Genomic DNA, 27,642 nt, shown 5'->3' with positions numbered 1-27,642 from the left:
TATTCAACCTGTGGCTGTCTTCGGGCTCTGTGCGACGCTCTAGTGGATAAAAAATTGTCACTATGTTCACCGTGAATTGACAGTCAAGCCTCCATTTGGCATTATGCGAATATATGTAGCCTAATTGAAATTCATGTAATTAAGGAGAAACTGGAGTGCTACGGAACTTTGTCATTACGAAATATTGGAATCAGAAATAATTAACTACTTCTTTTGAGGAGAGGCGATCAAACTGACCACACCTTATAACCACCGTTGAGTGTTAATTTTGAAGACAACATGTTTTCAAAAAACATTATCATTTTACTTACATATACTCTTACGTTGCTACTGATGTACCATCCGCCTCGGATCTCCGCTCAGAAGTCGACTGGTCCCAGGGTAAGTTTTGCACTTCTCCCTCTCTCTCTCTCTCTCTCTCTCTCTCTCTCTCTGTAGTATCCTATGCACCTCACGAGACTTAACGCATTTGTTTCCGATAACATCATCCAAAAAGTTAGTGCACTCGCTCTTTGTCGTCGAGACGCACAAAAAGCTCTTAAAGTACATGCCATTTCACGTGTGACTCCAATGTTTATACTCGTGGTCATTGTATTTTGACACTGCTTTCATCAACGCCGGCAACATCGTCAGTGAAGCTGTCAGTAACGCAAGGTAGGCTATTAGTTGTTTGACTGCCAGGTGCATAGGTTGCACTTTTGACTTTAGTTTACAGGAGGAAAGCAACAGGGCAGATTTAACGTGTTGATTCATTGAAACATTGATACCTATTTCCTTGGCTAGCTTTGTCAGACCTCATTTGAAAAGTTCTGGATAACGTTACATCAAGGTTCTCTGGTGTTCTCCAAATGTAGTAGCCTCACTTTAACAGTAGCCTGTCTGAACAAATATTTTTCACTTTGATGCTTTTCATATCTTCTGTCATAAAGGCAGATGGCTTTTAAAAGGCTTTCAACTTTCTTTTCAGCCTCTCAAAACTGAACTAGACCTGACGTCTATGGATGAATATAGCCGGGTGTCTTGGGAAAATGAGATGAGCTTTCTTATTGTCCTTCAAGAGAGCCTGTCAGGGACGCTCCTATTGCCTTTTTCCCCCACATAGAGCTCTTTGCTGTCCCACCCCCTCCCCATCTACCCCCTATGTTGAAATAAAAAGGAGAACCATTGCTTTACCAGAGCAGTTTGATAAGTTTTCAACAAAGACAACTTTGTCTTGTCTGTGTGCCCCCCTTCGGAATCGGTCTGAATGCAGGCTGAGTTGAATTTGTTGTCCCCGGGATAAGTGAGTCTGAAACTGTGGCTTTTGTTCCCTCGACCAAACGTCACGGAGTCCCTGCAGGGCAGCCCTCACTAGAAGAACTGAGTGTGTGTTTGAGAGTCTGTGTGTGTGTGTGTGTGTGTGTGTGTGTGTGTGTGTGTGTCAGTGTCTGTGGTGTCAATGATGAGCTTTCTCTTCATCTAGTTGCTTTCTTTCAGTTGTCTTCTGTTCATTCTTGTCTTGATTTTATTAAATTGCCATTTTCCACTTGCAGAAAAAAAAGTCTTGAGTAGGCTACCTGACAGAAAATTGGCCACAGCTATGATTTGGCTAAACATCTCTTTCAGTAAATGTCCATGTTGCTGGGAGAGGGGGGAATACAGTATGTGACTAAGGGAGAGAGAGTAAGAGAGTGGGAAAGAGAGGGAGAGAGAGAGAAAGAAAGAGAGAGAGAGAGAGAACTGAAACCACAGAACAACTGTCATATTTGTGGTCTTGAGGGGGTGGATGATTCAGTATAAGATGAATCACTGATGCTCACACACATTAAACCTATTACGAGTGAACACACCATGTGAGTATGTGAAAAAGCTGTTAGGCCGGCCACTCCACAATATTGTCTGAGCTGTTGTGAATGTACGGATATCTGTTTGACAAATCTGGTCAGTTAGTACTCCCAGTAATTTTTATAAAAATGTATGCCTACATGTTGATAGGTATGTATAAGAGAGAAGGAACAAGTGTGTGTGTGTGTGTGTTGTTGAGAGAGAGAGAGTGAGAGAGATATATGTGTGACATCAGTTTTGGGTGTCCAACTTCCTGTTATGAAGACCCTCATTATCTCTTTACTTAAGGTCAGACCAATTTTCTATTCGCCTGTTTGCCAGAAAACGAATGGACAGAGTCTTTAGTAAATATGACCATATACAAATGCCAGTAGCCGCTGCAGAGTATAAAAGCTGCTTGCTGGCTACTGCTGAACCTTTTGAAATGAAATATAATGCAACAATATCCCACAGGGTTGCACCTGCTATCACTGTTTAAGATAGGATCAGAGTTACAGTTATTAAATTCCAGTAACAAGAAGGGAAATAGTAGAAGACGTGCCCCCTCTGGAATTTACTGGAGAAATATCCAGGAAAATCACAACCCTGATGAAGTGTTGCTAATTTGAAAAAGAAGACTATTATGAAATCACATTTCAGACATATGTCAAAATATCTAGGAAAATCACAACCCTCTGATGAAGTGCCGCTAATTTAAAAAAAGACCACTATGAAATCAAATCTCAGATAAATAAACAAAAAAGGCTTAATTTATCTTACATCAAACCTTAATATGCATATGATGTCATCATTTGTAATGGCAGGCTTGACAGTTAAAAAAAAAACGTTTGGGAGCATTAATAAGCAAGTGAGCTAGACAGTGGTCATAGCATTCACTTAGTGTTAGTACAACCTTTGCTCTTGTTTCTGAGCTGACTGCATGTAAACTAGACTTTCACATTTATTGACTTATTTTCACAACCACACAAACATAACCCTTGTGTTTGCACAATATCGCAGTGCCAAAAAAGAGACAACAATGAATGTGACCCATCTTATGGCTACTGTATATAAAATCTAACATAGAACTAAGGTTTGTTATCTGAACATAGTCCTTATCTGAATGAAATCCTGAATGAAGTTGTGTGCTTAATACAAAAAATAAACATTTATTATGAACATAAATTATGAACATTTTGCAATGTACCAGAAAAAGAGTCTTAGTTCGCGGGAGACACTCCAATTCATCAGTCTCTGGGCCTCAGATAGTCAACATGGCTGTGTATGTATCAGTATGACAACTGTAATAGGGACTACAAAAGCACAGCATGTCCTTCTCCTAGTCAAAAATGTGATGGGATCCTGCTCCTCTCTGGACATAAATCCTGGATGTGCGATTTCCTAACCTTGTTATACCCAGAATGAGTCATCTGCTGTGTGGTAGCTATCCAGCTGTAAAATGAATAATACTAAGCTACTTTGCACAGCCAAGATAAAGACATCTGAAAAATCCATCTCACTCCTCCTCATGTCGCATCTCTACAGAGATGTATCCAGATATGTTTATGACACTTCCATATTCCAACATGAAAAGTCTGTGCTGAATTGATGCATCTGTTGATGAGTCTACAACATTAAAAATGCATCTTCTGCACGACATGGTTTCAGTAGCTTTGTTGTTGTTCCATGTTAACAAACAGTAATCCAGTTTATATACACAGTGGGTAGAGAAGGCATTGTGAAATCAGTTGAATGAGTTGTTTGAGATTGCTGAAAGTAGGAGTAATTGCTATTCGTCAATAAGGACTATAAGGTGTGGGAACATACGCTATTAAGAAGTGACGTGAGAATCTGAGGCCCTGGGAGCTGTAAAGTAATGCTAGTGTTTTAGTAACTATTCTCATTAGTGTTTTGTTACATGGCTATTTGGAGGAAAGGGGAAAAACCATCAGATGAAATTTAGGGAATGCTTTAATATTTCCTGTCCTTTGAAGTTGTGCTTTGCTGGCGTGTGAAAGCTTTTAACATGACAAAGCATTGGGTAATCCATGTGTGGGGACTCATTTAAAGACTGTGAATAGAGGGCTGCACATTTCCTTATTTAATTATTTATTGTTCCAGAGTCCAGACTTTACCCAAACGTTGTGGGTTATGTGTGCAGTGTGCCTCTATGTAACAAATAAACAATAATAGCTAATGCAAATAAAATTACTTCACCATTATACATTGTTTATTAAATATTTGTAACATTATATAGCTTTATGAGCCTGTTAGGTACCTTTTGTAATGTGAAGTTATTAATTAATTTCCATTCATTTTGCAATTCCAATCATTTTGCAATTACACACACTGTTTGTAGTGGCATGATGACGTATAGAGGTGGAAAGTTACTGTTGAACCTCTAAACCTCTCCTACTTGATCCCATTCATTAATTGTGTCTCTGTAGCGTGTGTGTGTGTGATGCTAGCGTTTGCGTTAGCAGTCGTGCAGAGGGGAGCTCCAGCACAGATGGGCAGAGAGAGGAGAGGAGTGCTGAGGGGGCTGGAACGTGCACCAGAACCCTGCGGTCTGGAGATGAGATCAGATGTGCAGCTTATAGCAGAGCTGGGTCCGGAGTATCACAGCAACCTCATAAAGCCATGTAAAACAGCAAACATGAGGACGCATGCCAAGCCTGCCATCTTACAGCCGCACATCTGAGCGTCTCCCCTCTGGCTCTTTTATTAGCCCAGGCCTAGATCACACCCTACGTGCAGGTGTGAGAGATCTGTGTGTGTGTGTGTGTGTGTGTGTGTGTGTGTGTGTGTGTGTGTGTGTGTGTGTGTGTGTGTGTGTGTGTGTGTGTGTGTGTGTGTGTGAATGTGTGTGTGTGTGTGAATGCGTAAGAGTGATCTTTTTCTCTCTTTCTCTCTCTCTCTCTCTCTCTGTGCGTATAACAGTGATCTCTCTCTCCCTCTCTTTGTGTGTGTGTGTGAGTGTGTGCATATAAGAGTGATCTTTCTCTCTCTCTCTCTCTCTCTCTCTCTGTCTCTCTCTGTGTGTGCATATAACAGTGATCTCTCCCTCTGTCTGTGTGTGGGGGTGTTTGAGTGTGAGTGTGTGCGTACAGTATAAGAGTGATCTCTCTCTCCCTCGTTGTTTGTGTGTGTGTGAGTGTGTGTGTGCATATGAGTGATCCCTCCTCTCTCGCTCTCTCTCTCTCTCTCTGTATGTGTGTGTATGTGTGTGTGTGTGTGTGTGTGTGTGTGTGTGTTTACTCAGATGTGCTGTACAAGAGTGGTGTTCTTCATATGAGAATTGACTGCTATGTGTACTATCATGTTTGCATGTGTGTCTCTCTGTGCATTTGCATTAGATGAGAGTAGTGCTCGGAGCGTGCACTCTCGTGTGTGTCAGAGCGAGCGTTCCTCCAGTATCCAGACTTAATTGCAACATGGTGGTGAGAGCCGCGGCCCTGAGAGGCAGAGTGAAAAGAGCTCTGCATGTGTGGGCTGGGGAGAGCCTTGAGCGGGGCGCGCTGGAAGACAGCTGGGATTTGGATAAGGGAGAGTTGTTTTACCCAGGGAATGTGTGCTGGGTCAGAACGAAAGCATTTGGGTGGAGAGAGATAGCACTGTGTATCAGCATCCAGTGATATCGCACATTCTAACAGAATAACATAGACTAGCAGACTACTAGGATTTTCATTAAAATGTGTTAAAAGAAGTACACCCATCTCATGTTAAGACATACTGACAATGTTTTTGAGTTTGTGAGTACATGCACGCAGGCTTTTCTGAACAAGCTTTTAAAATTAGCACACAGTAACAATAAACTGAAGGCAAGGTGTCCACATTTAACCAACATTAACCCCTCAAATCTGACACTTGTACTCATCTTCAAGGTGCAGCATTGCGGGAAGGAAATTGGTAGTTTGAGGTTCACTGCCTTAAGTGTTTCCAGAGTTTTAAATGAACCATTACCCTGAACTCTACCATGTGAGTCCTGGTCCTTCCGCTCTCACAAAAGAGTTTATCCATCAATGTTTGTATACTTGGGGGAATTCGATATTTATACAGGGAGTAGTAGGCTTTACCACTATACCACTATAAAGGCTTAGTATCAAACACACACGCGCACACACACACACACACACAGACATACACACGTTAGGTTACACACACACACACACACACACACACACACACACACACACACACATGCATTTATTAGCATGCAAACATCACATAAACACACATACACATACAACTGTCTATACACACTCCCATGCCTAAGTACTCTCTTGTACATAGACAGAATATTTGGAGCGTGTAGGACATATGAATCCACATTCCACAGGCTGAGTTCTTGTGGCCGCAGCAATGCCCAATCAAAGTGGCTGCCATTATGATGTGATGGTTGCGCAGTCGAAACAGATGTATTTCATGGTGCATTTTGGCTTCTTTTAATCAGTGTAACTAAGTGCAGTTGAGAGCATTGGTATGGGGCCGCTGTCATTTGCAAGAACTATCTGCACAGTCTTATAGTCCTGTGTTGCAGATCCATATGACAGGCAAAGAGTCCCAATATTAGGCCTTTAGAGGACTACTTTCATTCTGGTTTGGCTTACTTCTCTGTTCCCCCCTCTCTCTCTTTTCTCTCTCTCTCTTTGAATGACTGATATTTTAGTGTCAGTATGAAACATATATATTTGAAGTAGAATGCTTGCACTGTTGTAGTTTACATTAAATATGACAAGCTCTACATTGACTTGTATTTCTCCGAATGGCAGTAGTTTATATTGATTCCAATGCTATCTAACTGGCCTTGTTGCTGGGAGGATGGGAAAATGGGTTTTGTGATAGTATGGGCAAGCAAAGATGACTGTTCCCTGGCCAGGATGGAGCATTAAAGACAAACCAGGAATGCCGATAATAAGATCTCCATTCTCAACGGAAGCGGTAGGAAGTTTTTTCTTCATTAATCCAGGAAAAGATTATGGAAACTTTTGAAAGGGATTCTTTTCTCTTTCACCCTGTGATCTAACATTCTACAACTCACTTCATGTAACTATGCTTCATTTCACTACAGGCCACGCCTGTTCTTGTTGAGCCAGTGGCCCGCTTGTTTGATGTTAGTGAAGTACCATCTCAGCATCACGTTGTGCCTTTTCGCACCTTCTGTGTGAAACTTTTTGCATGGCTTGCGTTCTGATTTTAGAGGGACGCTTAGCATATAGACGCTAATTTTCAAAATGAACCCAATTATGTTGTTTAACCATTGGTAAAAGAGGGCGCTCAGCTCATCCAGGCATTTCTTTTTATGTTCTCTCGATTTTTATAACAGACTTCAGTAAAGAGTGTTAATTGAAACAGTGGGAGGGCCAGTACTTTATAGATTTCCTTAAACCTGAATGTTTATCGATGAACCAAAGTAATTAAACAGGCCTGTTAAAAACTACGTACTGTATACAATTAGAGTTGGCACCGAGAGACTGTTTCTGAAGTGTCCATAAGGGGAAAACGTGTTTCATCTTGGCTCTCCTCTGCGCCGTTTAATTGTTTTCCTCTTTTTCCTTGTGGTAAAATCATGCCATGCCTGATTAGGGTGGACATTTTCCTTCCCGCTCATGAGGATTGCCAGTGACCTCTTTCATCTCGGGGTTGAACCGAAAAAAGCTGTTTGTGTTGTTGTTATTGTTTGTTTCCTGTCGTGGACATAGATAATAACTCCCTCACACGTTAGCACATTGGTGGCACCTGCTTTCCGCATGGTGAGGTTTTTGTTATGAACAGAGCGCTCTCTCCCCCTTCGGACGCTACCAGCCAGGCTTAAAAGAATGCTCCTGTATGTATATAAACCAGTGTGGATCACAGAAGCTACATTTAAGACAACACTATGGCTATGATAGAGAAGGTAGGATTAACTGAATTGTGCCTCCTTGTGAATGTTAACTGAATAGTTGATTAAGTTACATTACTTTGAGTGTACTGCACAGTGTATGATATCTTTGTGTAAGGTCATGGAAACATTTTTCCTTGAGTTGTTCTCTCTGACCTTTCCTTGTTTTATGCTTGCCCATACTTAACTGCCCCCCATTTACCATCAATATTAAGCTGGAACTCACATTTGGCAAAATCACCTATGCAGGCATATTAAAGTCGATACTAAAACCTTAATGAATGACTATATCATGGATGACCATTCTATAAAGGATTTCACATACTGTGAATTTTAACCGTAACCTTTTTTGAGGAAAGCTATCCAAATAAATTAACCTGGCTCAATGTGTTTAAAATCAATTCAAAAGCTCATTTCTACTGCTTTCAAACACCTATTACTCAGTCAAAGCCTGTGATGTGGTTTTGGAAGCTTGCAGAAAGATTCATGTTTTTATTTATTTATTTGTTTGTTTTTAAAAAACCCTTTTGGGCAACATTTTAAGACAGACATAAGACATAAAACCAATTAGTTTTAAAGTGTTAGTCTCATATGAGTCATTGTTGAACTAAAGTGGGCCAAAATGTTAACCAAACTCCCTCCCAGTGATTATTGAAAAATAGCTGTTACTATGGTAATTGTTTTACAATTGGGTTGAATAACACACAGGTAATGAGTATTAATCAGCAGGGGGGTATCTGGCTACATGCTATAGCGTGGTTCCTTCCTGCTATTACCTCTTTGAAAAATATGCAGTTTTATTGAATATATGGTTAAATTCATTTATATATATATATATATTTTTTTTTTTTTAATTTTTAAAATTTTTTGCATTTGAGCTACTCTTTTCATATTCTGACTGAGTTCTCCTGCAATCTTCAACAGTGTGCAAACAGAGAGGGAGCTCCTGCAATATTTCTCAGACCTTCTCGATCCCTGTTTAATGAGCGAGATGAGCAGAGCGAAAACAGGATTTGATGGTTCTATGATAAAAACCAGTACCACATGTGGCGGCCTAAGACATTTTGGGATTTCCCCGTGGTTGTTCTGGAGCTCGCTCAAACTGAATATCAATCTACACTATCTCCAGGCAATAGCGCTCTGCAGTCTCAAATGCAGCCTACGAAAAAAAATCAAATAAATCTTCAACCTGCACAAAGTTAACATTCTTTGGCTTTCATGTGTCAGTGCTCAGGCTCATCAGGTCAGGCGTTGTGGGTTTTTTCCGTTCCGTTTTCCATGTAGGTGGCTGTTTTGGGCAATGCTGATTCCAAATGTTTGGTCTCTAGGGTATCTTATAACATCTTGTCACTGTTGATTAGTGGAGAGTTTCCCTGAGGCTATCCGCTTTTTGCTACATGCAGCCTTGAGAAAATGGCACTGAAAATATATCATGCTTTCACACCATGTAATCTGCACTTAATTAGTCTAAAGGTTCATACAACTATGATGCCACACACACACACAGATCTCTCACACCTGCACGTAGGGTGTGATCCAGGCCTGGGCTAATAAAAGAGCCAGAGGGAAGACGCTCAGATGTGCGGCTGTAAGATGGCAGGCTTGGCATGCGTCCTCATGTTTGCTGTTTTACATGGCTTTATGAGGTTGCTGTGATACTCTTCAATCTTCACCTCATGGTTCAAAAAGACAGAAGCAGACAGTGTTGTTGGTCTTGAGGAGCCTTTGGAGCACTTTAAATCACCTTTTAAAAAAGCTTGCTTTGGATTCTGTTTTTATTGCCCTGTTTAGACCATTTTTCTTTCGCCAAAGCCATTTGGCTGTTTGCTCCAAACTACCTTCTCACTTCTCAGGTTGCTTGTGTTTTTTCCTCAGCCAAAAAAAGGATGATATAAAAATGAAGAACTTTTGTCTGCACCATTTTCACCTTGCCTGTTTTGTTGGATTTGTATTCAGTAGACACTTTTACCTGTTAATTCCAGTCCATCGGACTCCCTTGTGTCATCAAGTATGTACTGAACAAAACGCTTATAAACACAGGCAATTCATGACTACAAATTTAGCACATTGTACATAATATATCAATTTAACACATAGTATCAAATAGTATATGTAATGTAATGGGTATGATTTACATAATTATAGTGCTCAATCTGTGAAATTCTAGTAAGTATTAAGTGAATTATTCACTATTATGTTACCATCAGAAATGCTGAAACCCAGCATGTTGGATTTTTGGAGAAAGGAGTCTCTCTAGAGAGTGGAAAAATACCCTGGACAGCTTTTAAAATGCGAATCAGATTTATATCGAATGGAACTGATCTCCTGCAAGGAACCTCATGGCCAGCTTCATCATTCACACAGGGAGTAAATCAGCATCAACAAGGAGGACTGGGTGCTTTGTTGGACAAATGTTGGAGTTGCATATCTTTCAAAATCATTTGTGTGTTCACTTGATTTTTTATTGTTAGATCTGTGCCAAAGCCTTCAATCAATAGTGTGGCCATTACTCATTATGGAGCTGAATTACTAGCAATGTTTGGCCTGCTCCACAAGAATGTACTGTGTGAAGAGAGGTTGACAAAAAAGATACACATTTGTAGTTTTTTGGGCTACAATTGTAACTGACAGCATGGTGTTATGTGTTTGGTGCGGATGTCATCACCGGGAGACATCCGAGTGTAAATGAAGCAACATAGGCTCTTTTGACTGTGGTGAAAAGCCGTAATTGCATCCATATAACATGGTGATTTCAGAGCCTGTGAAGAGGATTATTTTGAATTTGAGGGAAAATACAGCTGCCAAGGCATTTTGTCATCAGATAGTTGAAGGGGAATTTAATTCAAATTATACACAAAGTGTAATGCCGTTATTATGTTACATTCATACAACACCACAGATTATACTTTGCACAGCCCTATAACCAAAGCAGAAACCCAAGTCATTTTAAGCCAACCAACATGATGTGTTGTCCTCTGAGATTTTGGTCTGAAGATGTATGTAGGATATATGCTTCCAGTGTTCTTTCCATAGTGTCATCCATCTGACATGCAGAAAGGTGAATGCTGAGTGTCCTTGTGTCATCTGTGTTGTGTATTGCTTGGTGCATGCCTGCTGACACTCCTGGGATTCACCATAGGAAACTGCAGTGCTGCTCCGTATATCATGCTTCATACGTAGCTAAGCGAAGAAAAAGCAGCTTTAAAGGAACACGGCAACTTTTTGGGAAATGAGCTTATTTGCAGTGTAGCCTACCCCAGAGTTAAATAAGAGGATACATACCCTTTTCTTCTCTGTGTGTGCAATAACCCAGTCTGACACTGTTCACCCAGCTTAGCATACTTCACTGGAAGTGGGTTAGACCAGTTAGCCTATAGCTAGCCTATAGCTAAAGAGAATTATTCTAGAGCAGTGTTTCTCAAACTTTTTCAGACCAAGGACCACTTAACAAATAAAAAAAAACCTCATCACAGACCACCTAGCTAAAAACAAAAGAGTAGACCTACTTCAACAGTATATTATTCAATAGGCCTACTTAATGAACAACCTTGCTTATTGTCTTTGCTCCTTGCTTACTGTGTCAGATGATTCATATGACTTAAACTGGCATAGCTTACATAGGCAGTGTTGCAGAACTGTTTGGATTTACATATAAGTTGGTTCATTATTGCAAACAACTCATCTATATTATATTTTTTATCACGTTTGCTGCTTGCGAACCACTTGGGGTAGCTTGTGGACCACCAGTGGTCCCCGGACCACACTTTGAGAAACACTGTTCTAGAGCTAGGCTATATGTACCTAAGTTGGCGTGTTCCTTTCAGGATTTGGTGCTATTCTGCTGTAGAGGAAAGAGGCAAATTTCCCTGATTTGTCAGTTTTCATTAATTGATTTAAAGTCAGCTTTTGCCTTTGGTGCGTCTCCTCAGGAGGTCCCCTTTCTCTCTTTTTGGCAGCTGTCTTGCTGAGGGTTAGCGCTCTCTCAGGCCATATGAATTGGCCATTGTTCACGTGTTGATTAAATAACTGAAGGTAGCAACACCCAGTGTGTTCTTGGGCAGTGCATTGAGGTCTGTAATGCTGACACATGATGTGATTTCCTGGGTCATTCAGCAGCACTCCGGAGCATTAGTGACATCATAGCTCTGGCACATAGCTGCACCACAAGGTGTCCGGCTGGGAGAATTAATTGCTGTGCCTTTTGCTTTCAGACCTCTTATTCACTAAGTAACTCTGTTGTACTCTTCAGTGTGTCTGTGTGTGTGTGTGTGTGTGTGTGTGTGTGTGTGTGTGTGTGTGTGTGTGTGTGTGTGTGTGTGTGTGTGTGTGTGGTGTTCGTGTGTGTGTGTGTGTGTGTGTGTGTTTGTATGTGTTAGCATGTGTGTGTGTGTGTGTGTGCAGGGGGGGAAGCAGCTTGCCTAAAGAATGGTCAGGTCTGTGCTGCTGATAGGAGTTGGCTCTGGGAGGATGGAAATTGTGCCCCGTGCTTCTGGCTGACGCCTCGTCTCTTTCCAGGCCTCCTTCCCTCTGTAGAGTAACAGTTGCAAATGTATAGTACCTACCTGCTCTCCCTCTCCCCTGTCTCACAGAGGGGCCTTTTGCCCTGCTAACTACTGGATAGGCATTCTGGCAAAATTGCTCTAGTTCAGTTTCCCTGCCAGCCCGATGTGTTTGTGGAAACCAAAACAGTGTTTTATGTAGTTCTCTTTCCTTTATGGTTTTTTTCTCTTTCTCACTACACTATGTTTTTACTATCTCTGCCTCTCTCTTGTCTCTTGTGACATGTTGAATGTTTGGCCTCAGCTTAGGTTCGTGCCTTGCTTAAATCCTGGAGACTTATGTGCAATACAGTTGTGAAGCCAGTGATTGGGGGGTTAGAATGTGGCTGATGGAGAGAGAGAGAGAGAGAGAGAGAGAGAGAGGGAGAGCTCAAAACAATTTAAAATCATTATGGCTGTCAGAGGGAAGCCACTCTAGGGAGATAAAGTCCAGCTATAACTTTGAGCTGAGGACAAGAACGGCCTATTGTGCATTTGCTTTGTCTGACAGTTGTTTTGAGGCCTAGCAGGCTGTCCAGTCTTTGTATCCTGCTGCTTCTGGTCTCTAGTGGTCTCCAACACAAGGACTGAGTTTTGACTCATTCTTTGAGCGAGGCAGTGAGCATTTGTTTCTAATCCCAAAGGAGTGATAGAATCTGAGCTGACTTGACTATTGTTCTCCTCTGTCCTCTGGGCACAGGCACACGCTCCTCATCTCTCTCTCTTGGCTCTGTTGAGGTGACAAATTAAACATCACATTAAACACCATACTGAAGGCCTGCGCCGAATTCTTCTACACAAAGTGTTGACAGTGCAGCATGTGGCTGCCTTTTGAAGATCTACCAGGCAGGCTACAACAGGCACGTAACTGAAGCGTTCCGTTCCGCTCGTGGGGCGTACGCTGCAACAATCAGCTTCCACTATAATCAATGGAATAGGCTACACAAGACATGATAGTGGTGTGCACATTCGAAAAAATTAGTCCACTCCTCTAAAACTGTTTTTACATCCCACAAACGGAGCGCTTCAATTTTGCACCTGGTGTAGCCCAACTGTAAGCCTTTTTATTTGTAGTATATGGACTGAGGTATTTACGTCAGTGAAATGAAGTGCTCATAGGGTTAATACCACTGTTTTGAAGCATTTTCAATTACATTTATTTAATTTATTTATATAGTGTCAATAGAAATGGAAACTGTTCTTTCCAGAGCCAGAAGCCCTCTAGAGTAAGCTTTAAGGTTGTGGTTGGTAAGCTCATCAGGTTACTGTGATAAGCAGAACACTATCAATGATGGCATCTGTTTATAATACTGACAAATAGACTGGCACACAAAATGTAAATGCTGTCAAATCAATGTATCATAAACAGAGTAGAAATCATTCATTACAGCCTCTTGCAATAAATCTGAACTTCAGTGAATTAATGTATTTGAATTCCTGGTTGAAGGACTTGACAGCATCAGAGTAATTTGTTACTCAGTGAATAATGACTGTAATTGTTTTATTACCGTTGCAGTTTTTTGCCTCCTAAAATCACTCATGTCATGTCATGATGTGCAAGTTGTGCTTTGTCTTCATGCAGTGGCTAATCGGCGACAGGGAAAGCCATTGTGGCATCATCTGCTCTCGGAGTCACGGCAAGCCGGTGTGTGGCTCAGATGGACGAAGCTATGAAACCAGCTGTGAGCTACAACGGGCAAAATGCAAGGACCGCACACTAACACTCGCGCACCGTGGCCGCTGCAAAGGTGAGGGGACTCCAGATCCCACTACTGCATTCTATGTAACACATGACAGGAAATATTAACAAATGCAAAAAGATTATAATAGCAATCTTATAAAAGCAAAATCAAAATGTTTTTTCTTTGTTCTCATTTTCTTATTGATGTTCTGCACAGGCACAAAGAAGAGAATAATCCCACCCCCTCTGCTTCCTGTGCCAACACTGGCCTCTGAGGGCAAGGAGCTGGAGCTGAAAGGTATGGCATTCTAACACACACATAAGAATAAACTCTCCTGCAGTGTTTCAGAAAGGGAACTTGGCAATCAATCAGAATGTGTTCACTCAATTTGACAGAAAACCAGTATTTCTGTTCCATAAATCAAGGTCTGTGTGAGTGTGCATTAGTTATGTCGGTAAATTAAACTCTGATGCAAGCCTGACAGTTGGCAGGTTTAATTAAAGTAATCCTGATGATAAACTGGCAGCATTTAGCCTAAGTGCTGAATCATAGCAAAAATAACAAAGACAATCTCTGATTCCCTTAGGGGATCCCTGGGCGTGATCCCATTCTGGAATTAAGGTCCAATGTTTCTAATTGAAAACCTTTTTTGCAAGTGTGCATAGTGTCATTTGTTTTACTACAGTCAATTATTTTCAGAATCACTTTTATAAATGTTATTTCTTTATATCCATATTCCGTTTATTCCTGATATTTTACCGTAGTTTAAAATGCTATTGAATGAGGTTTAGATATATATTTGGAAGTTTGCTTCTGAGCCGTAGCCATATAGGCTCTAAAACAAAAATGTCCATTTTCACTCTGTCCTTGTCCTTACACACGTCATTAGAAATCTACATCTCAATGAGTCCGAATATAACAGAGGGCTACTAAGACCAGAGAGTCCGAGTATTACAGAGGGCTACTAAGGCCATAGAGTCCGAATATTACAGAGGGCTACTAAGGCCAGAGAGAAGATGTCTCATGTTCCGCCCACCGCTACGCATCTAAGCATTTACAGACGATGATTACACACTTGCACAGGCTTTGGATGCCAGCCATGCAACCTGAAAGATTAACTGGCCTCAAGTCAAGGTTGAAGGCTTCTTCCATGTGTCCTCTTCTCCCTCACTTACTTGGGACATTCATTGTGGTCTTATATTTGTATTTTAGTGTGAGACCCGCTCTCCCCCAGAACATTTGTGAATCACATACTATTTGTAACAAACCACAATTTGTCAAACATCTTACAGAAACTTAACACATAATAATTGGTATTTACCCCTTGGCATCAGTTTTCAACATACAGGGTTGAGGGTTCCATGAAAGTCTGTCAAACTGGCAAAGTCTTCCAAACTGGCTCTGGAAAATGTCACATTCCTGCACGGTACACTAGAGATACATAGTGCAATGCCAGGCATTCCGTGCACAGTGTCAGTGGCATAGAGGCCATTCTCCCTATTATAAGTCAGAGCACCATCAGAATGAGCTTGAGCTATTACTTTATGGTAAACAAATGACATAATGTTTCTTTAACACATCCAGTGTCGTTTTAACGATGTAGGGAAATGTTAACAAACTTTTGGTTACTGTTAATTAGATGAGGAAATGTCTTTAGCTATAGTTTAGATATATATAGCTATAAAACAGACATATGCATCTGAGACATCAACAAGTTATGAGCAATCAGGGGCAGGCTCTTTGAAGATGTTATGCTCAGTGGGAAAATGCTGATGTTCCCTGCAAGTTCTTGACAACCCCATCACACTTAAAAATGGAAGAAAAACATAGAAATGTACAAGAGAGTATATTATAAGCCTTCTTTCTCAGTAGCTGCCAGGCCCGGTGTACAAACAGGAGATTGAATAGGAGAGAGAGAATGAAAGAGAGAGGGAGACTGTTGTGTTAGGCCAGGTGCGCAGAATGCATAACAAATCAACATCAGAGTTCAAAGTGAGCTCTAATGGTCCACAGGTGGCTGAAGTGTAGAGAGGGAGTGAGTTAGTGAACCCCTCGATGGCGCTTCACATAGTTCAGGTGCTGTCGCTCTCTTTCTCTCTCTCTCTCTCTCTCTCTCTCTCTATCTCTCTCTCTCTCTGTATGTTTGTGGTACAATTGTGAGTTAACAATTAGTAGTTTATAGATGTTAATAGACAAGACAAATATGTGTCACCTTTTATGGGGCAACAATCACCTGAATGACTAGTGATGGATACATGAACATGCATTGCACAAAGGTCACTCAAAAGGCTATAGGATATCAAACAACACATCACTGAGGTTTTGTACATGAGCAACATATTATTCAATACCTTTCTTATTTTATTTTCACTCACATGCATGTGTTTGTTTGTACTGCAATGTTTTGTATCAGATTTAGTGTGATCATGTGTTTATGTGATAGCATTTGTTTTCCAACTGCAGACTCTAGCCAGTCAAAGTGTCGTATGGAACGATTGCAGGCCTTGGAGCAAGCCAAAAGACCCCAGGAGTCCATTTTTATTCCCGAGTGCAATGAGGATGGTACTTTTGCCCAGGTGTGACAACTGTTTATTCAACAGTAGTAGTGATTTGGATCGTCCAGATGGCTGTCTCTATGTAAACGGTCTCTCTCCATCCTGCAGGTTCAGTGCCACACACTCACGGGCTACTGCTGGTGCGTCACCTCTGATGGCAAGCCAGTCAGTGGATCCTCCGTCCACAACCGCACACCTGTCTGCTCAGGTACTGTGTGGCACATTTGACCTGTCCTCAGGGGCATGCTTGGGGTCTTCTCTTCTCTACAGGTGTATTGTGTGGCTCTTTAATGTCAGTCATGTTGTGCACGTAAGAGTAGCCTAAACGGCGCGATATGCTCCCGTGTCTGTGGCGCGCACACACGGCGCGTGACGAGAATAGCATTATCAACGTGCATTGTTGGGGGATTCGCGTGCTTCCGAACAATTTGGACCGCACATCAATGACGCACGTCTTCGACGCACGCAAATGTGCACAGAGGAGCACCATTTGCTTAAGTCTCTGGGCTCTAATCTGTATAACACGCTATACGCTATGCAATGCGCTAATACTGTTCCACACAAACTAATGCTAATTTAATCACTAGGCAAAAACATCTTGCTAATTTAACGCCACGCAGCACCACGCTACATGCAAACACTGGTGGGTTAGCACACTGACAAGGAAGTTCACAGCACATGAATTCCTTTAATGTCACACCATTTCCATGAAACTCACAAAGTCTCATTTAATGTTATTTTCTATCTTGTTCCTCTGGATGTAAAAAAACCCCGCTACAAATGACTCAACCAATTTCATCTTCGCTGCACTCTCTCTGATATGTCAGTAATTGGTATCAGGGCCTGTTATCCTCGTGTGGTTTTGGCAGCATGGTAGCCTTAGTAGTGCACATTGCAGATTCAAATTAGTTCCCTCTGTCTGTGTCGGTCTCTCTGCTTTATCAATAATAATAATTAGGAAAAAATAGATAAACAACATTAATGATGATAATAATAATGATAATAATAATAATTATAATAACAAAACAGGTGATAGGAGATAGACAGAGTGAACCAGGGCCTACTGAAATGGATGGATGGGAACACTTAGTGATAATAGCTATAATTTCCTTACTGAAGATAATGCGCTGGGTGCTTGCCAGATTTGGACAGCAGTGTGATTATAGCACATGGTCCTATTTTCATGGTCTCTCTCTCTCTCTCTCTCTCTCTCTCTCTCTCTCTCTCTCTCTCTATCTCTCTTTCGTTGTGTGGTTACATGCCTTCCAGCTTTGACCTGGCCCTTCCCTCGCCTACCCTCCTGTCCCTCTCATGGGGTTTGCCTTCTGAACACATTGAGTCGATCAACCGCAATTTTACAAAGATTCTCAGAAACATACCTTCGCTGATTCAGACAGAAATTGCTGCCTATCAGGACTGCTGTAAACTCAGTTGATGAGTTGATGTGGAGCATGAGGGCTAAGAGCTTTAAGATGCCATAGCTTCTGCCTGCTCCCTCTTTGTCCAGCATTAGGTCCAATACTTTCATCTTAGTTTCTTGCAAAGGTATGTTTCATTCCCAATGTCCCCATTAGTCGGATATATTGAGGCCAAATAGACCCTGTGATTACTCAAGACCAGCAACCTAATCATTGCATAGTATCTACACAAATACCTTAGCTGATACAGATCAAGGCATCTGGTGGTAGCAGACATCTGTGTCTTGTTTTAAACTGGGTCTATTGGTTTCAAACTGCTGAGATAGGAACATCTCAGCTCTCAAGTACATTTTCATTTCCTTCCACCTGCTCTCATGAATGAAATCGCCCTGTTTCCCCCCCCCCCCCCCCCCCCCCTTGACACAAATGAATCATCTCACATACATTTGCAGGAAACTTCCGTGAATTTATGGGAACTCATGCTGTGGCAAGTGGATTTTCAGGTAGTACATTTCATTCCAGTTGCCTTGGCTTCAAATCTCCTCTGCTCCCTCATCCTCTCCCTCCTCATTGTGTCTAATTGCATCTTAGCCTCTCAGAGTTTATGCATGCCAACTTGAGTATTTGCACGTCCATGGGTCATATTAACATCTGGGGTCAGCTGTGTGAACATGCCGCTGAGAGATGTCCAGTCTCTTCTTCTGGGATTTCATGTGATGGACTAGACTAGAGGATGACAGTGGATAGGTCAGGATGATTAACAACCAGGACTGACAGCCTCTAATGCAAACCTTGTGCCGCAAGATTTTTTTCATTCATGAAAGTTTTGCCTTCCTCTTTCATTTTGTAAGACTGGACAAGTGGACCTATTGGATGGAAGTTTATTATTTATTTTGAGTTCTTTTTTAAAAACTTTTTTATTATGTGTTTTTGGTTTAAAGTTGGACAACTTGGGATCAATAATTACCATACTGAAAAAGTGGAAGACTATAATCATGGATGTGTGTGATCAAAAGGCAATAGCAAAGAAGGATGTCCCACAAAATATAAATGTCCCTGCAAGTGATCGATATATAGTGGCACCAAACAAGGGATATGCATGTGGATGCCTACCACAATGAATAAAGGGAGAGTGGTTATGGTGCTTTTTCTCGGAATCAGAATCTCTGTTTTATTTTAAAGGGACAGTCACTGATAAGCCTCCAGGACCACCAAGCTCTGGAAGAAAAGGTGAGTTGAGATCCACAACTCTGTGTGTGTGTGTGTGTGTGTGTGTGTGTTTGTGTGTGTGTGTGTGTGTATGTATCTGTGTGTGTGTGTGTGTGTGTGTGTGTGTGGGTGTGGGTGGGTGTGTGCGTGTGTGTGTGTGTGTGTGTGTGTGTGTGTGTGTGTGTGTGTGTGCCCCAATCACTTTTTTCTCACTTCAGATGGCAAAGATGTGTTAAGTATACTTCCAGTATTTCCAATTCCAGAGGTGTCTAGCCTATGGAACACAGGATATAATGTAACAACATTCCAATCGTTTCTTGTAAATTCAGCCACACTTTGTTAATAATAAAACGAGAGCGCTACTTACGTTTAGGCCAGTAGGACATAAGGTAGCGTAAGTAGGTGCTAGCCTTTGTGGGACCATAAACAATGAAAATGTATTCCAGTCGTTGCTTTTTTACATTAAGTGTTAAAGGAAAAGGCTCACTTCAAAGGCTCAGTGCTGCTCGGTGTGTCTACTTGAGCATTGAGAGAGCCAGAAGACCCAAGCCTCCCTACCAAGCAGGCAGCCCCTCCTAATCTCAGTGAAATTTCAAACCTTAAATATACATTAAATTGGTAGCAGTTGGGGAGTTGTTAAGTTTTTTTTTCCGCTCTGGAAAGTGCTGCTGTCATTAACAGGCCACATGGGCAATATGGCAACGTGTGAGTCTGAAGGGGATGCATTCTTCTTCTTTCTCTCTCTCTCTCTTTCTGTCTCTCTCTGTCTCCATCTCTCTCTCTTTCTCTGTCTCCCTCTCTATCTCCATATCTTTCTCTCTCTCTCTCACTCTCTCTCTCTCTATCTCTCTAACTCTGTGTGTGTCATATACCCAGGATATAGGAAAAAATAATCCTCAGTCGTGACTCTTATTTTCTACTGCTAGCTCTATGTGTTCATGGTTGTTTTATCCCTTACATTTGCAGTACTACATCAATAAGTCATATTTCATTATTTCGTTATTATTAGTTATTATATATATATTCCGATTGAATGACCCTATGCTTTGCCCACCTAATGCAGATCTTTTTGAGCGCTTTTCATTGTATTACCTGTGTCTAGAGGATACTAAAAACAACATTGCTTACATTTCTACAGGATGTCATTTTTAAAGCTACATTGTGTAAGAATTTCTCCCATCTAGCGGTGAAATTGTAGATGACAACCAATTGAATATTACTTTCTAGCCCCTCCAATTCCAATTTTTCTAGCCCCTCCAATTCCAGTTTTTCTCGATCGCTTTAATGCTGGCGTCCACTCTGACATCACATTGTCAAAACAGTTAAAGGAGAAATGTTTACATGGATCTTGATTGCTAGACGTCACCGAGTACTGTCGATAGGGAAAAACACGACCAAAATCGGTGCTACCAAACTGGAGTAGCTGCAGCTAATGGTCAGTGCTCCCAGTGAGCTACAATGATAGGTCTGGGGGCATCATCTAAACGTGCCTTTTTGCCAGACTCAAAATGTCATTAAAAGGTCTGTGCAACATGAACAGGGTCCTTTTGTGACAAAATGATGTGTTTTCATTAGTTTTGAAGAAAATGATACATTAAGATAGTGTAAAGGTGGAGATGAAAGAAAAAATAGGCGTTTGCTGATAATCAACCCAAAAAATTGCGCAATGTAGCTTTAACAGTGAATTATTAAATGACTATTTCATCACTGTCAAGCACAAAGTAGTTTAGAAAACCCAGGTGTAACTCCTTGAAGAAGACTCCACATCACTACTAAAAACCTGTAGCAACTAGGACTCTTTGCCCTCTCTCTGTCCTTATGCCCTCCCTGATAACCTCACCATCTAAGTCTCTCCTCATAATCATGTTGCACCTAATGGTGGTACCAGCCAAGGTGCTCCTTTCAATTTGGCCTGGCATGTTGCTAGATGCCAGACTGAGAAGGCTCAGGGAGACAGGTAAGTGGGACTCCATGGACCACCATACACCACTAAGTTAATCCCTCCACTCAAACTCATTGAAGGCCCTTTAAGGTACAGACCAACTCTACCTCATAGTATAGTTACAAATATTGTGTTGTACAATGAAGCCTTAAGGTCACTGACATGATTGTATGCTGTATACAGTGTCAGAAGCACAACCATTAGGCCTTCTTTTATTTTTAGTTATTTAAAGTTTCAGAAGCAGTGTGGTCCAAGCCCTCAAAACCTCCTAATGCTTAATTCAGACATAATTAGTTTCCCACTCGTTCTAGTTGAGTTTGATGTTAAGTAGTTTGGAATTATAGAGCTAATTTCACTTTTACAGTACAGCTCAAACATTCTTCTAATGTGCTACACTATTGCCTGTAGACTCTCCTGTAGGGCAGTGCAGAGCTGTGGTCAATGGCATGACCATCCACAGGTCATAGCTCCTCACACTCTTCAGATAGGCACGTTATTCCAGCTCCTCACACTCCTCCATATATTTCCAATCTATAATAATGTATCATCATCAAATTTGATTTTTTGAATGGACTTTACATCCCTACATTTTGAGGTGGATCACTTTACATGTCTATGAATGGTGGTATGAATGATGATGTATGGGTATGATGAAGTTGTGTTGTACATAAAATATAAAATCTCTCTCTCTCACTATCTATCTATCTATCTACAGTATCTATCTATCTATCTATCTATCTATCTATCTATCTATCTGTGCTCTTGGCCGGGCCATGTGCAAATCCCAACCATTCAACAGTTCTGGAGAGTAGATTGTATTAACCTAAATAATTGTAGTCTCTTTCCGTTTCTTTCTCACACTCAACCCAGATGACGGCTCCAAACCTACGCCCACCATGGAGACTCACGTGCTGCCTGAAGGAGACGGTAAGCCCAGCTTAGTCCAACCGCAGTGAAGCCCAAGTCAAATGCAGTGATGGGAATGAAGTTTCTTCTGGTAATAGTATTGATGTTAATTAATACTACCTCTGCATTGTAGCTTGAAAGTTATTCCTCATTTTTGTAAGTGGCCTTGAATAAATGAATAAATGTAATGTAATGTAATGGTTACACAAACGTCACCATTGACCTCACTGTACTGCTTTAAGATGCATCCTCCTGATCTCTTAGATCCTTAGTAGGTGTCCAGGCCATGAAAGCTTGCTCATTGTTTTCAGACCATTTGTTGTCAATGGTGTTTCTCCTTCCCACAGAAATCACCGCTCCCACTCTGTGGATCAAGCAGCTGGTGTATAAGGAGAGCAAACAGAACAGCTCCAACAGCAAGAGGCCAGGTAGGAGAGAGATCATTTGGACATTTTGCTGCCCGTTTCCATAATAGTACTTTGACTGGACGTGTTGGGATTGTGACTTGAGAGGTATAAACAGTTGTATTTTCTCCGCTAACTGGTTGCACTGCAGTGAGTGTAGCACATGGGTGTATCTATGGCACAGGCCAATATGACAGGCCACTGCTGCCAACTTTTCCCCTATAGACACATTTTGTCAGCATGGCTGTAATCTCATCCATGGCAGAGCACTCAAGCACATAGCCGATTGTGCAACATTTCTGTTCCAGTTTTCAGCTGAGTATAAAAAAAACAGTCTTAAGGATAGGAAACCTTACACCATTGGCATCAGGGCTGTTCTTTTATACTTTACCCCCTCCTGGTTCTCTCTCTCTCCCTCTCTCTCTCACACACACACGCACACACACACACACACACACGCACACACACACACACACACGCACACACACACACACACACACACACACACACACACACACACACACACACACACACACACAGGTCCTGTCTCTTGGCAGTAATTTGTTTAGCTTTCGATGTCTCCTTTACAATTTTCGCTAAATGAGTGTGGCACCCCCTGGGCATGGCCAGCACACTCAGTGGAGCTCTGTTGGTTTCACGCTTGAGCACACAATGAAGAGTGGAGTCCAGTACTTGCCCGGCCTGTGCTGTGAATGTGTGTGTGTGTGTGTGCCTGTGCTGTGCTGTGCTGTGTGTGTGTGTGTGTGCGTGCGTATGCGTGTGTACGTGTGCACCCGTGCACTCACATTTGGGTCTATGCATGTGTATGTTTTGTGCTGAAAAAGTTCTGTATGTGTAATAGGTTCAGGACAGCTTGTAGTTCAGCTCACAAATCACAACGTTTTTACAAGATGTCTACATGATGTTGTGTAAACTTGGAGTTTACCCCTCAAGCAGCTGCCAGTGCAAGAAATCAGACTATCCAAATAAACTGACATCACTTAAGTTAAGTGCTGGCGAGTGGTTGAAAACACAGCTGATGTGTTAATAGTGTAATAATGATGTAAATACAAGCACTTGTTTTGCTTAACCTTACATGTGGTTTCTAAGAAGATAGATAGATAGATAGATAGATAGATAGATAGATAGATAGATAGATTCCCAAGGAAATTTGGTAAAAGGTAGAGAAAAGTGGGTGTGGCCAATTTTCTAGCTAGCAACAACTAACAGTATTAGCCAGCCAACTACAACAGATGACCAAACCACAGATGACCAAACCCTATCTAATGTTAACCTTGTTACAATGGAATATGATACTTTGCAGTGGCAAGGACAATATGAATATTCTATTGACTGTAAACTGCAAAATGAATTGTTTGTTGTCCTATAGCTCCATAACACTGGTATGTGGTTCTACACTCTGCAGTAGAAGAGGGCTTTAGTAAATGTGTAAGTGGCAAGGGCTGCATAAGAAAGGTGGGGGAGGATTGGGATTGGGGGGGGGCACCAACAAGGAGCACCCAAGAGCAACAGGGGCAAGGAAAAACTCCCTTACTAAGGTAGAAACCTTGGGCAGATCCACGGCTCAAAGGGCTAAGCCAACTGCCAGGGGTCTTGGTGTGTGTGTTGGGGGGATGACAAGGGAGATGGGATAGTGTGCTGTGTATGTGGGGAGAGAGCAGTGTGAAATGTGTGTGTTGGAGAAGCTTCCTCATGAGACAATGTGCTGTGTATTGGGGGGGGGGAGGGGCAGTGTGCTGTGCAAGTATGTTGGGGATGTGTGTTGGAGAAGCTTCCTGATGAAATAATGTGCTGTGTATGTAAGGTAGAGGGGGGGGGCTGTGTACTGCAAGTATGGTGAAGGGACTTACTATTGCAAGCAGAGTACTGTATGTATGATGTATGTGAGTGATGACAGTGCAGATTAGATTCAAATTAGTGTTGAATGACACAAGAACACAACATCCCCGCCAGTTGTGATTCCACAGAGTGTTGCTTCAGCCTCCTTCTGGATCCAAATTATTCATCCAGGCCTGCTCATTTTGCATGAGATCCAAAATAGCCTTTTTGTGCCTTTAGCAGATAAGCTAGACCTTCCACACACATTGTAGTGATTTCTCTAGTGTATATGAGCCCTGCTTACTTGTGTGTGCTGTTGACAAACACTTAAGTCTATTTTAAGTATCTGAGTTTGCTTCATGTATCCTTATGAGGCCATGTGTAAAACCACACACATGTTAAAAAAAAAACTACAAATGCACAGACACCCTCAGCTCCTCCTATTTCAGTCTCCTTGTCAGAGTTGAAAGCACTAGGGCCGCGTTATAGTGATTAGCCCACAGCTGACAACGATAGAGGTTGGCTGAAAGAAAGGAGAGAGAGAAAGGAGGAGGAGGAGAGAGAGAGAGGCAAGATAAGAAGAGAGACAGAGAAAACCAGATAGAGGGAGATAGGAGGACAATACTGGAGACGGTCCGTGGAGAAGGAACACTGTTTACAGGACTCTCCACCACTTCCAGACTTCAGCGCTGTTTTGTTTGGCCGACTCCTGTGAAGATGAGGACCAGGAGGCCAGTCCAGGAGGGAATGACAGAGAGAGAGAGAGAGAGAGAGAGAGAGAGGGAGAGAGAGCCATCCTATCAGAGAGCATGAACACATCAATCAGAGGCGCTTATGAAAACAGCTCACATAGAGCAAGTACAGAAGAGTGATTAATGGAGCTGAGTCTCGCCTCTGCTCTCCTCCTTCACAATGCTCTCACACTCATCAGCCCCTGAGCTGCTATTTGTTTATCTGTGCCTTGCGTTTCTCATCAGTCAGACTCAGTCAGCTGATAGGCACCAGAAATGTGAAAGCAACCAAACAAATAAATAGTTAAAGCAAAAAAAATAGCTTAACTGATATATACATAGAGAGACAGAGAGAGAGAGAGAGGGGGAAGATAAAGGAGGGGAAGATAAAGTTTTATAAGTCTCTCATTAAAAAAATAAAAGTTGCAATGATTGAATTTCAAGCATCCATCCTTTTTTTCCATTTATAAGCGTGAGGGGAAAAAAGCAATTTTCTGTTGGGAATCGCAGCTGCCTGGCGCCAGTATACCCTCTGTATAATAAACAGTGCTAAATAATTTGGAAGCAAAGGAACCTTGGCGGGAGTGATGGGAGCCTTTGCGAGACTTCGAACACTTGAGCGTGAGCTCTGAGAATGAGAGGCGGGGGGAGGTGTGCAGACATGCTGGCTCTCTGGTGGCAGGTTAACCCCCGCACACACACACACACACACACACACACACACACACCTTGTTCCCCATGGTTCCCTTTTGCCCTGCCAGGTCCCACTTAAAATGCCCAAGGCCATAAGCAGGCATGCCAGCGCTGTCAGGACCAGGACCAGAGCTGCTGTAGAGAGGACACAAGTGTAAAACAGAAGTATTCCGTTACAGGGGGAGAGAGAGAGAGGGAGAGAGAAAGAGAGGAGAGAAAGAGAGAGAGAGAGCTCCATCTACCATGGAACTCTTTACTCTTTCTGCACACAGCCCCCCTGCACACACTTCAAAAGCCTCCCTCTAAAAACATCCCATTCTGACAGACTCAACACTGAAGTCGGTGCGTAACATGACCAGGTAGATCATTATTTGTGTAAACATCCTTGATTTAATACAGGGTTGCTGTTGCGTGTTGCCAGAGTATGTAAGCATGCACACATGCAATGTAATATACATGTTGTGCACGTCCGTTTGTGTGTTTGGAGATACGTGTGCATCAGTCATGTCAGAGCTACAGATCTCAGGCCAGTTTTAGAGAATAGCTTACCTCCCTGGGGATCAATAAAGTATCTATCTATCTATTTATCTATCTATCTATCTATCTATCTATCTAGCAGCAGCATAGGGTTGATTGACTGACGCTTTAAAAAACAGTCTGCTCTGCTCGTCCAGGACTGGGCCACAGAGGCCCTCGTCTGTCTGTTTGTGTGAGCGTGCTCGTGTGGAGGTGTTGTCTTTTCCTAATGTTCTGTAAACACACTTGATTTAAAATGACGTGAATCAGGGGTGGTAAAAGCCCTCCTTAGCGGGCCTACAACTGGATTAACTTGAACGTTCAGTCCTGTTGAACTTGGCCAGGCCACTGAAGGGTGAGCAATGTACTAAATGGACCTGAGTATAAATACTGAGTTGTGGATTGAGACATTAAAAACCTTTAAAAGGCATATCTCTTGAGAGGGCTCTTGCTTTTTATGATGCTGAGCTGAGGGAGTGTGTACTTTGAAGCACTGTGTCTGGCTTGCTACATCTCAGCGACCAGGGAAAAAGGTCAGGGAGACATCATCACATAGCGTCCTTTGGCATCGCTAAGCAAAGCTGCCCTTTCAAGAGGGTGTCTTTTACAGTTATCTACAATTACACACCCCAAAATGTGCTCTGAGTGGGCTTTCTGTCTGCTTTGTGTGTGCGTGTGTGTGTGTGTCTCTGTCTGTCTATCTGTCTGACTGTTTCTGTGTGTCTGTCTGTGTGTGTGTGTGTGTGTCTGTCTGTCTGTGTATGTCTGTCTTTGTCTGTGTGTGTGTCTGTGTCTTTGTCTCTGTGTGTGTCTGTGTGTCTGTATGTGTGTGTGTGTGGGTCTGTGTATGTGTCTGTCTTTGTATCTGTGTCTTTGTGTGTGTGTGTCTTTGTCTCTGTGTGTGTGTGTCTGTCTTTGTCTGTGTGTCTGTTACCTGTTCTCAATATTGAGTGTGTTTCTCATGATTTTAGAGAAGGTTCCTTCTTGTGACCAGGAGCGGCAGAGCGCTCTGGACGAATCCCGCCAGAATCCGCGCGAGGCCATCTTCATCCCAGACTGTGGGCCTCAGGGACTCTACAAGCCTGTCCAGTGCCACCAGTCCACTGGCTACTGCTGGTGCGTGCTGGTGGACACTGGGCGACCCATCCCTGGAACATCCACTCGGTAAGGACTTCTTTTCCGATAATGACCGGTGGACAATACATTATCCCGTTTATAATACGGCTACTTGCCAAAACGTGAAAAGAAACTTCATACAAGGTGTCTTTTTAAATAATTTTGTTATCGTTTACATAGCGTGGTCTTCAGGGCATAATGTTTATGCATACCATAAACATTTAGAACTCTTTCTTTCTTTTTTGTTAAACATCATGCACTAAAGACTAAAGACCACATAGCAAATATAATGCCCAGTGATACTAGAGTTTCATGGACTTAACCATTGAACCATTGTATTCCAGCTGTATTTCTTACCAGTGTTGTCCACTGTGGTTCTTTCTTTTGAATTCAGGGATCACTTTTTGGT

General features: G+C 42.1%; 1 protein-coding gene across 3 annotated transcripts in view; it reads left to right on the top strand.

The window, feature by feature from the left end:
* Positions 1-27,642, top strand: part of smoc1 (SPARC related modular calcium binding 1) — a 44,184-nt gene continuing 16,542 nt past the window's right edge. For 2 of the 3 annotated variants that reach the window (XM_042072270.1, XM_042072271.1), the window contains exons 1-9: positions 1-381; positions 13,805-13,970; positions 14,121-14,201; positions 16,368-16,480; positions 16,568-16,667; positions 19,060-19,107; positions 21,866-21,955; positions 22,282-22,362; positions 27,089-27,281. In XM_042072270.1, the coding sequence (XP_041928204.1) occupies positions 280-381; positions 13,805-13,970; positions 14,121-14,201; positions 16,368-16,480; positions 16,568-16,667; positions 19,060-19,107; positions 21,866-21,955; positions 22,282-22,362; positions 27,089-27,281 (974 nt within the window). In that variant the 5' untranslated portion in view covers positions 1-279. The remainder of the gene's footprint in view (positions 382-13,804; positions 13,971-14,120; positions 14,202-16,367; positions 16,481-16,567; positions 16,668-19,059; positions 19,108-21,865; positions 21,956-22,281; positions 22,363-27,088; positions 27,282-27,642) is intronic. The other variant, XM_042072272.1, reaches the window with a different exon arrangement.

Source organism: Alosa sapidissima, chromosome 19 (assembly GCF_018492685.1).
Source record: "Alosa sapidissima isolate fAloSap1 chromosome 19, fAloSap1.pri, whole genome shotgun sequence".
Classification (NCBI taxonomy): domain Eukaryota; kingdom Metazoa; phylum Chordata; class Actinopteri; order Clupeiformes; family Clupeidae; genus Alosa; species Alosa sapidissima.
Note: the sequence above shows the minus strand (reverse complement) of the source record. Positions and strands in the feature narration are given on the sequence as shown.